The 12,756-nt window shown below is 46.2% G+C and overlaps 1 protein-coding gene and 1 non-coding gene across 3 annotated transcripts in view; one reads left to right on the forward strand and one right to left on the reverse strand.

The window, feature by feature from the left end:
• Window positions 1-12,756, reverse strand: part of LOC134539415 (bridge-like lipid transfer protein family member 3A) — a 94,452-nt gene that overhangs the window by 58,927 nt on the left and 22,769 nt on the right. For both annotated transcript variants that reach the window (XM_063381438.1, XM_063381439.1), the window contains exons 5-8: window positions 7,273-7,439; window positions 4,463-4,628; window positions 4,305-4,372; window positions 828-1,052 (exon numbers count right to left, since the gene is read on the reverse strand). In XM_063381438.1, the coding sequence (XP_063237508.1) occupies window positions 828-1,052; window positions 4,305-4,372; window positions 4,463-4,628; window positions 7,273-7,439 (626 nt within the window). The remainder of the gene's footprint in view (window positions 1-827; window positions 1,053-4,304; window positions 4,373-4,462; window positions 4,629-7,272; window positions 7,440-12,756) is intronic.
• Window positions 512-583, forward strand: Trnaq-uug (transfer RNA glutamine (anticodon UUG)). The gene has a single exon. It is a non-coding gene; the product is annotated as a tRNA-Gln (tRNA).

Below are 12,756 nucleotides of genomic sequence, written 5' to 3' on the forward strand. Positions count from 1 at the left end.
TGTTTTTTAGTTTATTTGTAATGTTGTTGTAGTCTCTTATGTTCCTTGTTTGTGCCTACCACAAAGGTTTCCACAACCATTCGTAGGCATGAAACAAACATTAATAAATAAATTTAAAAAAATAGCACGTGTAACTCAGTACACATAATAGAAGTGAAACTTCTTTGACAATTCAAGCCTGGACTCGTAAATATTTCGTTAAGGAGTAAACCGGCTGAAAGAGAGAAAGAAGACAATTTTCATGTATCAACCCCGTTTCATAGTCAAGATTTTGCAAGTGCAATGGTGTGTCCTCAGTGAGGGGCTTCATAATTACTGGCGGGGAGGAGGGGGGCTGGTCCCCCGTATCTACGCCCATGCGTTTCAGCAATCACTCATTTAGCTTTACCTCGTCGGCAACAAAGCACGTCCACGAGGCCAGATAAGATACAGAACAACCACTTCACTTAACGTTTTATCAGCTAGATATTTCAATTAGTAATAATTATGTGAGTTTAATACTGCGTATAACGGTTCCATGGTGTAATGGTTAGCACTCTGGACTTTGAATCCAGCGATCCGAGTTCAAATCTCGGTGGAACCTACATTTTTCAACTACGCATAGTCAAAGGGACGACGAAAATCACTATTTACGTTTTTATAAAATTTCATTCTCACGACTCTAAATCAAAGCAACCCAGTAACGTACGCGAACAATTTACGAAAGAAGTTTCATCATCACTATATAGAATCAATCGTTGAAATATTTACCTCCAGTGGCCATTTGAAATTTTACCCCCATTACCGCCCAAAGAAGACGGAAAGGGCACACAGCCGCAGCGACCGACCTGCGGGCTGCCGGGGTCCTTGCCGGGGGCGTCCGGCTGGCCGGCGGCGGCCGCGCGTCCAAGCGGGGCGTGCTGGGCTCGCGACTGGTCCAGCAGCTCCACGAAGGAGTTCCTGAAGGTCGCCAGGGCCTGGTTCAGCCACTGGGAGTGCGGGGAGGAGCCGTCGCGGTACAGCGGCCAGTGCTTGCGGTCCCCGCACGCCAGGTGGTAGGGATAGTAGTCCACCTGCACCCAGCACCAAACACAGAACAAAATCATCGTGAAAGCATAACAAATTATGTCTAACATTTATATTTTAAGTAAAAACAAATAATTACTAAATTATTTACCATTATTTTACTAACACTGTAGGCATTATAATAAAATGATAGTACATAAAGTCATCCATACTAAAGATCTCTAATACAAAAGAGTTTATAAGTTTCCAAGACACTTTAAATCGATACTAACTACCTACCCTAACATCAATTACCGAGACATTACAAAAATAATGATCATGTCAATAAAAAAACGCTGATTTTTAGGCGTTAAATAACTGTCAGCATACACACTAGAACCCCAATTTTATGAATACCAGATTTAACAAAGCAGCAATTTTAGAATACATTCTCAAGAACCATCGAAAATCAAAAATTTTTACACCACAATATAAATAATTAGAAAATATTACAATGAATGCTTATAAAAATATTGCTTAAGGCGCAGCTTATATTTTGTGTGGATTAATACTCTAAAATATGTTCCAATAAGAAGTAAAATAAATTGGAAATTTCGTAGAAAAATTTGCCGGCGGTAGCTTCTGAGACGTAAGTGATCCATAGGCACGAAACTCGTCTGGCTGGTTAGCACATGCCGGCGGCAGTGACGGAATTACGTATAACACTGTATGGCTTACCTCTCCCTCCTCTGGTTTTAATTCTTAAAGATTAAAGCTCATCTCTCCCAGTGACACAAACCATCTTGTCTTCCCTCTCTTAACATAAGTTATTATGGCATCAGAAATTAAATTTAAAAAAAAATCAGTGGTCTAGGTAAACTTTGTTCATGAGTCAGACAGCAGTATTTCTGCAGGAAAATCACAAACTTCAAAATTTCTTGGATAAAAAAATTTAGCGGGCCATAGAAATATTTATTTTACCTCAATAGTAGGTACTATACTCACCTTTCCCTCGGCATTCCAACATTACCAAAGCGCATTACATAGCAACTGCAACCGCGTGCGGCGTGAGAAAAAAAAAATTGAGGAGTGACTTCCTTCCCCTACAGCTAATCACTAGCAATTGTCTTAAACCATGTCGCAGTCCTCAAATCCACTGTGGAGGTTAACCAGTAAACAGCACGCAAAAATAGAATAAGTGATGCAGTTTGTAGGCACGATGAGCAGTTATTCAACTAAGTTCATTCCCGATGGCTTTTAAAAATTCAAGGGTTTATAGGATTGATAAGGGGAAATGCATAGAAATGTAAGGCAGGAAATTCTTCCAGCTTATCAATTAGGCCCTGGGCAAGATATTTCTAAACAGTAGTATTCTATTGCCCTTTTCAATCCTTCTTTATCTCTGCATAAAGATTAAATACTGGCATGTCTTTGGGCGGAATTAATAAAAGAGGGGAGGAGTTAATACATGGTTCCTTGTTTATTTAACATGAGAAATGTCTAAAATGTGTTGGCCTATAAAAAATACAAGCAGCTATAGTAATAACATTCCACATTCTGTCCACAAATGGAAGAAGTCATTATTCACGCGGTCGTAAGAATAACAGTGTGTATAAAATTCAGACACAATTACACCGCATGATATGCTGTATAGTACGAGGGTTGTCTGAAAAGTTTCCAACCTTAACATGAAGATGGAAGCACTCATCAACGAAAATTGGGGAATGTGTTTAGTCATGTTTTGGAATATACTGTTTGAAATTTCAGCCATTTTGGACAAGCAGTTGTTTTTTTTAACAATTATTGTTTGTGTGAGTCTCTGCATAATAGTTGTTTAAGAACGTGATGGCCTCCTCATTCGATAAAAATGTCTGTCCTCTGAGTAAAACTTTTAGCCTAGGGAACAAAAAAAAAATGTCAATTGGGTTTAGATCTGGTGAGTTAGGAGGGTGGTCAAGCAGTTCAAACCACAGTTCGTAGATTTTCACCCTGGCAACCGCTGAGGTGTGAGCTGGTGCATTGTTCTGGTGAAACAAATTTTTTTGTTTCTGCAAATGTGATATTTTTCTGCAATTTCTGCCTTCAGCTTGTCAAGTAATGATGAGTGGTTATGTTATTCTTTTCCAAAATAATTTATTAAGACGATTCCTTGACTAGCCTAGAAAACAGTATCTCTGTTTTTTCTCCGGCCAAAGGAACAGTCTTTGCATTTATTGGAGCTGATTCTCCCATCACGGTTTTTGGTGTCACAGACATTCATCGTCACCCGATCTGGTGTGGCCATGATTGAACTGAGCTGCCCGAAATATCCCTGTGGTAAATGATGGCGCAGGGTCACCGTGCACACCGTCCAACTCGTCTTCAATTAGCGTAGGCGTATTGCCTTTCAAAAACAAATATTTAATGACACTTCGATACGCATATTTTTTTTTTTTTCATTTTCACAAAAATATGCGCATCGACTCACGAAAACGATGGTTAAAAAAACAACAGCTCGTCCAAAATGGCTGAAATTTCAGACAGTACATTCCAAAACATGACTAAACACATTCCCCAATTTTCGTTGACGAGTGCTCCCATCTTCATGTTGAGGTTGGAAACTTTTCAGACAACCCTCGTACAGTATCTGTTTTTGAATGGTTGCTACGGGAGACAAGCAAGCTTGTCTTGTCAACTTTTCAGACAACCCTCATACTATACAGCATATCATGCAGTGTAATTGTGTCTGCATTTTATACACACTGTTACTCCTACGACCGCGTGAATAATGACTTCTTCCATTTGTGGACAGAATGTGGAATGTTATTACTATAACTGCTTGTATTTTTTATAGGCCAACACATTTTAGACATTTCTCATGTTAAATAAACAAGGAACCATGTATTTGGCCTTCTTTGCCTGCCTATTTTGCCATCACTGATACTTTTCTCCTCCCCTCTCTTATTAATTCCGCCCAAAGACATGCTTGAGACCGGCCGTGGCGCAGAGGGCGGTGGGGGAGGCGGGCAAGCGAGTGGCAGACTATCCGTGCAGCGGCGAGCTGGCGAGAAGAGCCAGTGCGCATTTCATGTTCTCACAGTGCGACCATAGTTTTTTTTGTTTATTTAATAGTCTAATATTTAATTGTATTTTATTTATCAGGCCCAAATACACACAAATAATACCAAATTTACTGGTTAAAAAAATATATTTTTGGGCAGCCCCCGATTTTACGAATGCAATCCGTGGAACCATGAGCATACGTAAAATCGGGGTTCTAGTGTAGTACACGCAGACCACAACAGTTGCGAAAATGGATAATCTTAATTTCTGCAGCAAACCTGAAACTGCTGCAGACACACTTGGAGAGCTCCGCCATCTTTCAGGTCGGGATGAGATGATCGACCATCTACGAAACAAACAATGCAACACTCATTAGCAAGTGTTACCTCTCTTCTGTCTCGTGGTACTTTATGAGCTAGCAGCTCCGTAAACCTACCTCCTGGATCATCACAAAGATGGAGATCTATTCTCCGGGACAGGAAGTGATACGAAGTTTCAACAACATCGTAGCGGGTGAATATCTTGGACAGCGCACTCTTTTCACTTTTGTGCTCTTTGCTGCGAGCCTGCTGAGAAACCTGAGCTTGGTATTCTGGAAGCACCTGAAACAAAAAAGTTAACGATCACCTTTTCCCATTAAACATTAGCCATTTTAAGTTAAACGTTACTCTATTTCAACCTACAAAAAACTTATTGTGGTACAATAAATTTTTGATTAATTATCACTCGTTTAATCATCCTCTAAAAAACCTGTCAAACAAACAAGTTACTTTTACACCCTGAAGAATAAATCTGGAAGTAAGTGTGTGTATTTGTGTGATTATGTGTACGTGACGTGCGTGCATGCATGCATAGATGCGTGTGTGCATGTATGTGTGTGCATGTATGTGTGTGCATGCATGTGTACATGTATGTATGTATGTATGTATGCACACACACATGCACACATGCATGCATGGATGCACATGCATGCATGGATGCACATACGTACGTATTATTATTATTATTCACATAAGGTTAAAAGACTTGCGTACAGTCTCACTGGACTTGGCCTTTGTCAGCAAGACTGTAACATAGTTTCAGATGCCACTTAATGGCTCTGTACTAATTACAATATCACAAAACTACTAATATTCAAAATTTCAAAATTATGCTGTTGGCTGAAAGAGCCACACAAGAAGGTAAAGCAGCTAACAGAGAAATTAAAAATAAATGTGAGCAAGTTTTAGTTCTCGCCAAAGATATGTAAACATCTAACCTTGGTAACTAGCAAATTCATAGGTTCTCATGTTGCAAATAGACTTATAATACGCAACTTGGACATGACTTTTAATGTAAATTTCTTTAAAATAATGCCGAGCATGATAAATATATAAAAATTGTGTTTTATACTACATTTTAGGACATGAATCAAGTGTAGTTTCCACACCCGCCACTAGAATTCATTGCCTGAGCAGCAACATCAACTATAGAATCATTCCATTTTCAGACTAAAATTTTAAACACTATAATGAAATGGCTCCCACAAAAGCAAAAAATACTTGAAAAAATACTAAACCCAGGATTTGATACTGACTTTCGACAAAGAATTTTAATAAAATAATGATATAAATAAAATAATAAAATAATTTTTCAATATACACACAGTGCCTACTGCATCACGGCAACGTATATTTATGGCAAACCCAATGGAATATCTGACCTACGCTTTCGAATTGAACATACATATATTTAGTTCCATAAATATTCACACTGTCGACTACGAAGTTGTCACGTTTTGTGTTCTGGACTTTCCGGCGCTCTTCGTTCACTTGGAAGAGAACAGACGAGTACGTGACGACAGCGCGGCTTCCTTAGCCCACCGGCCGCGCCAAGCATCTCCCAGCAGAGCACTCCACACATTCTAGCGGGCTCTTCGGAAGCAACGTTTACCCACGCAGTATACAGAAAAGTAGTTTGTTTTTTGGCTACTGCACAAACCAATTACCCTTCTTGAACGCAGTAAACGTACGAACGGGCCCTAACTCTTGCTCTACCAGTTCACATACATGCTTTTTTGCAAATTCGTCACTACGCTTTAATAAGATCAACTTATAATTACATAAAATTTACAGTAGCCAAGTAAATAATTTTTAATTTATTATTTATTGCACCACACTAATTTCTATCTATGCTAGGCTCAATAGAAAGCCCTTTGGAATGAAAAAACAGCAAAATATGTTCGCTAATTATGCTTTCATAAAATTTGTAACATAAATACAAATGGTGCAAGAAAAAATTATTAGGTATAATATGCGTGAGTTTTCTTTTGTTAAACACATTTATATTGCAGTTAAGTACGCATTTGCGGCTAGAACAAGGATTATTCTCAACATGAAAAAATTCACAAACACCTGCGATATGTAAGGAATTTATAAAATGTAATATTCAGGACCCTAAAACGCCCGAATATCTTAACTGTGCCCTCAAGGATGAGAAAAATTTCAAGTAAAATATTTCAGGACGTAAGATTCAGATATTAAAATGCTAGCACCTGTAAAGCTGCCAATGACTACACTATTAATCTCTACTGAAGGAATGTTTGCTTAGCATTTCAGGGAAAATCTGTGACCCAAAAAAAAGTTTGTAACCCCAAAATGTGTAATTATGCTATTTTTATTTCTTAAAAAATTAATTAATTAATATTTTTAAACCTTATTTTATTCCAGACTCTTAAAATCCAGATTTGGATTTGACACATTCTTTTAAGAATCAAATTCAATATTCGGATTTAAGACAAAGTGGATCCACCCATCACTACATTACTTGGTGATTTACTACAAAAACTGCAAAACAAAAAAACCTACAAAATAAATTATTTAAGTTAAGGTGTCTGCCTTGTCAGGAGATTATTTGTGTTACTGAGGCGGGATGATAAGTGTGACGCTCACTGGTGTTTCTAGCGCGGTATCACCTCTAAGTACAAGGCCATAGACTGGCGCGCAGTCTTTTCATCATAGATAAATGAAGAATAAGGTACCATCTAATTTTCCGTGAGTGTTTTCAAAGATTTGTATCACGTGTTTCACACTTAAAACAGTTCAAAACAAAATACAGAAAAACGGAACCAATCGTCCATTCTCAGCGTACTCTTAAAATATTTTTCATAAACAGATGTCACTCTGGTGTTTCAATAGTGTGTTTTTTTTCTGAAGCTGTATACACTGTGTATGTACCCGGGTAGGCGGGGGCAGATGCCTTACAAACCTCTAATTTCCTGGCAGCTTTCTTGATGCGAGTGAACTCTGTGGCCTTCTGCACGAGGTCGGCGAGCGAGTCCAGGAAGTGCAGGGCTGCCCTCAGCTGGGAGTCGGTCAGCACCCACAGCAGGTCGTCCAGGATCAGCACCAGCCGCGAGCCCAGCACGAAGCAGTCTGCACCGCATCCCGTCACAGTCACGCACACGCACTATCTCAGCCGCGAGCCCAGCACGAAGCAGTCTGCGCCACATCCCGTCACAGTCACGCACACGCACTATCTCAGCCGCGAGCCCAGCACGAAGCAGTCTGCGCCACATCCCGTCGCAGTCACGCACACACACTATCTCAGCCGCGAGCCCAGCACGAAGCAGTCTGCGCCACATCCCATCACAGTCACGCACACGCACTATCTCAGCCGCGAGCCCAGCACGAAGCAGTCTGCGCCACATCCCGTCGCAGTCACGCACACACACTATCTCAGCCGCGAGCCCAGCACGAAGCAGTCTGCGCCACATCCCGTCACAGTCACGCACAGACACTATCTCAGCCGCGAGCCCAGCACGAAGCAGTCTGCGCCACATCCCATCACAGTCACGCACAGACACTATCTCAGCCGCGATCCCAGCACGAAGCAGTCTGCACCACATCCCATCACAGTCACGCACAGACACTATCTCAGCCGCGAGCCCAGCACGAAGCAGTCTGCACCACATCCCATCACAGTCACGCACAGACACTATCTCAGCCGCGAGCCCAGCACGAAGCAGTCTGCGCCACATCCAGTCACAGTCACGCACACACACTATCTCAGCCGCGAGCCCAGCACGAAGCAGTCTGCGCCACATCCCATCACAGTCACGCACAGACACTATCTCAGCCGCGAGCCCAGCACGAAGCAGTCTGCGCCACATCCCGTCACAGTCACGCACACACACTATCTCAGCCGCGAGCCCAGCACGAAGCAGTCTGCACCACATCCCATCACAGTCACGCACAGACACTATCTCAGCCGCGAGCCCAGCACGAAGCAGTCTGCACCACATCCCATCACAGTCACGCACAGACACTATCTCAGCCGCGAGCCCAGCACGAAGCAGTCTGCGCCACATCCCGTCACAGTCACGCACACACACTATCTCAGCCACGAGCCCAGCACGAAGCAGTCTGCACCACATCCCATCACAGTCACGCACAGACACTATCTCAGCCGCGAGCCCAGCACGAAGCAGTCTGCGCCACATCCCGTCACAGTCACGCACAGACACTATCTCAGCCGCGAGCCCAGCACGAAGCAGTCTGCGCCACATCCCGTCACAGTCACGCACACACACTATCTCAGCCGCGAGCCCAGCACGAAGCAGTCTGCACCACATCCTGTCACAGTCACGCACAGACACTATCTCAGCCGCGAGCCTAGCACGAAGCAGTCTGCGCCACATCCAGTCACAGTCACGCACAGACACTATCTCAGCCGCGAGCCCAGCACGAAGCAGTCTGCACCACATCCCGTCACAGTCACGCACAGACACTATCTCAGCCGCGAGCCCAGCACGAAGCAGTCTGCACCACATCCCCTCACAGTCACGCACAGACACTATCTCAGCCGCGAGCCCAGCACGAAGCAGTCTGCACCACATCCCGTCACAGTCACGCACAGACACTATCTCAGCCGCGAGCCCAGCACGAAGCAGTCTGCACCACATCCCGTAACAGTCACGCACAGACACTATCACAGCCGCGAGCCCAGCACGAAGCAGTCTGCACCACATCCCGTCACAGTCACGCACAGACACTATCTCAGCCGCGAGCCCAGCACGAAGCAGTCTGCGCCACATCCCGTCACAGTCACGCACACACACTATCTCAGCCGCGAGCCCAGCACGAAGCAGTCTGCGCCACATCCCGTCACAGTCACGCACACACACTATCTCAGCCGCGAGCCCAGCACGAAGCAGTCTGCACCACATCCCGTCACAGTCACGCACAGACACTATCTCTGCCGCGAGCCCAGCACGAAGCAGTCTGCGCCACATCCCGTCACAGTCACGCACAGACACTATCTCAGCCGCGAGCCCAGCACGAAGCAGTCTGCACCACATCCCGTCACAGTCACGCACAGACACTATCTCAGCCGCGAGCCCAGCACGAAGCAGTCTGCGCCACATCCAGTCACAGTCACGCACACACACTATCTCAGTCACGAGCCCAGCACGAAGCAGTCTGCACCACATCCCGTCACAGTCACGCACAGACACTATCTCAGCCGCGAGCCCAGCACGAAGCAATCTGCACCGCATCCCGTCACAGTCACGCACACACACTATCTCAGCCACGAGACCAGCACGAAGCAGTCTGCACCACATCCCATCACAGTCACGCACATACACTATCTCAGCCGCGAGCCCAGCACGAAGCAGTCTGCACCACATCCCCTCACAGTCACGCACAGACACTATCTCAGCCGCGAGCCCAGCACGAAGCAATCTGCACCGCATCCCGTCACAGTCACGCACACACACTATCTCAGCCACGAGCCCAGCACGAAGCAGTCTGCACCACATCCCATCACAGTCACGCACATACACTATCTCAGCCGCGAGCCCACCACGAAGTAGTCTGCACCACATCCCCTCACAGTCACGCACAGACACTATCTCAGCCGCGAGCCCAGCACGAAGCAGTCTGCACCACATCCCGTCACAGTCACGCACAGACACTATCTCAGCCGCGAGCCCAGCACGAAGCAGTCTGCGCCACATCCCGTCACAGTCACGCACACACACTATCTCAGCCGCGTGCCCAGCACGAAGCAGTCTGCACCACATCCCATCACAGTCACGCACAGACACTATCTTAGCCGCGAGCCCAGCACGAAGCAGTCTGCACCACATCCCGTCACAGTCACGCACAGACACTATCTCAGCCGCGAGCCCAGCACGAAGCAGTCTGCGCCACATCCCGTCACAGTCACGCACACACACTATCCCAGCCACGAGCCCAGCACGAAGCAGTCTGCGCCACATCCCGTCACAGTCACGCACACACACTATCTCAGCCACGAGCACAGCACGAAGCAGTCTGCGCCACATCCTGTCACAGTCACGCACACACACTATCTCAGCCACGAGCCCAGCACGAAGCAGTCTGCGCCACATCCCGTCACAGTCACGCACACACACTATCTCAGCCACGAGCCCAGCACGAAGCAGTCTGCACCACATCCCGTCACAGTCACGCACAGACACTATCTCAGCCGCGAGCCCAGCACGAAGCAGTCTGCGCCACATCCCGTCACAGTCACGCACACACACTATCTCAGCCACGAGCCCAGCACGAATCAGTCTGCACCACATCCCGTCACATTCACGCACAGACACTATCTCAGCCACGAGCCCAGCACGAAGCAGTCTGCGCCACATCCCGTCACAGTCACGCACAGACACTATCTCAGCCGCGAGCCCAGCACGAAGCAGTCTGCGCCACATCCCGTCACAGTCACGCACAGACACTATCTCAGCCACGAGCCCAGCACGAAGCAGTCTGCGCCACATCCCGTCACAGTCACGCACACACACTATCTCAGCCACGAGCCCAGCACGAAGCAGTCTGCGCCACATCCCGTCACAGTCACGCACACACACTATCTCAGCCACGAGCCCAGCACGAAGCAGTCTGCACCACATCCCGTCACAGTCACGCACAGACACTATCTCAGCCGCGAGCCCAGCACGAAGCAGTCTGCGCCACATCCCGTCACAGTCACGCACACACACTATCTCAGCCACGAGCCCAGCACGAATCAGTCTGCACCACATCCCGTCACAGTCACGCACAGACACTATCTCAGCCACGAGCCCAGCACGAAGCAGTCTGCGCCACATCCCGTCACAGTCACGCACAGACACTATCTCAGCCGCGAGCCCAGCACGAAGCAGTCTGCGCCACATCCCGTCACAGTCACGCACACACACTATCTCAGCCACGAGCCCAGCACGAAGCAGTCTGCGCCACATCCCGTCACAGTCACGCACACACACTATCTCAGCCACGAGCCCAGCACGAAGCAGTCTGCACCACATCCCGTCACAGTCACGCACACACACTATCTCAGCCGCGAGCCCAGCACGAAGCAGTCTGCGCCACATTCCGTCACAGTCACGCACAGACACTATCTCAGCCGCGAGCCCAGCACGAAGCAGTCTGCACCACATCCCGTCACAGTCACGCACAGACACTATCTCAGCCACGAGCCCAGCACGAAGCAGTCTGCGCCACATCCCGTCAGTCACGCACACACACTATCTCAGCCACGAGCACAGCACGAAGCAGTCTGCGCCACATCCCGTCACAGTCACGCACACACACTATCTCAGCCACGAGCCCAGCTCGAAGCAGTCTGCACCACATCCCATCACAGTCACGCACAGACACTATCTCAGCCGCGAGCCCAGCACGAAGCAGTCTGCGCCACATCCCGTCACAGTCACGCACACACACTATCTCAGCCACGAGCCCAGCACGAAGCAGTCTGCGCCACATCCCGTCACAGTCACGCACACACACTATCTCAGCCACGAGCCCAGCACGAAGCAGTCTGCACCACATCCCATCACAGTCACGCACAGACACTATCTCAGCCGCGAGCCCAGCACGAAGCAGTCTGCGCCACATCCCGTCACAGTCACGCACAGACACTATCTCAGCCGCAAGCCCAGCACGAAGCAGTCTGTGCCACATCCCATCACAGTCATGCACACACACACTATCTGTCCACTGCGAGGACTCACGACTCCCTGGCTCAAGCGTTTCTGAAATTATGCTTCTTTAGGCGCCCCTTTGTAAATGATGATAGTGAATTTTAATGATGCACGCAAACCACGAAACTAAATTTTCACAGGATGAAAAAAAGTGTTACGTACAAATACAAAGTATGTTTAGTACACTCCCGATTATCCGCAAAAATAAGTGGCAGGGCCACCGCGGATAGTGAAAATCGCCGATAATCCGCAAAAGAGCCGAAAATGGGAAACAAAAAAGGAAACCATTTCAACTTAAAAAACTAAAAATTTATGTACAGCAAAAGTTTCAATTAACAGTAAAAAAATTTAAATGATGCTAAAATTTTAGTATTTTACTGAAATAATTGAAATACAATAGTGAATTTTAATGATGCACGCAAACCACGAAACTAAATTTTCACAGGATGAAAAAAAGTGTTACATACAAATACAAAGTATGTTTAGTACACTCCCGATTATCCGCAAAAATAAGTGGCAGGGCCACCGCGGATAGTGAAAATCGCCGATAATCCGCAAAAGAGCCGAAAATGGGAAACAAAAAAGGAAACCATTTCAACTTAAAAAACTAAAAATTTATGTACAGCAAAAGTTACAATTAACAGTAAAAAAATTTAAATGATGCTAAAATTTTAGTATTTTACTGAAATAATTGAAATACAATATATTTCAGTAATGTAAACATAAAAGTGCTC

Source organism: Bacillus rossius, chromosome 15 (genome assembly GCF_032445375.1).
Source record: "Bacillus rossius redtenbacheri isolate Brsri chromosome 15, Brsri_v3, whole genome shotgun sequence".
In the NCBI taxonomy this organism is placed as follows: domain Eukaryota; kingdom Metazoa; phylum Arthropoda; class Insecta; order Phasmatodea; family Bacillidae; genus Bacillus; species Bacillus rossius.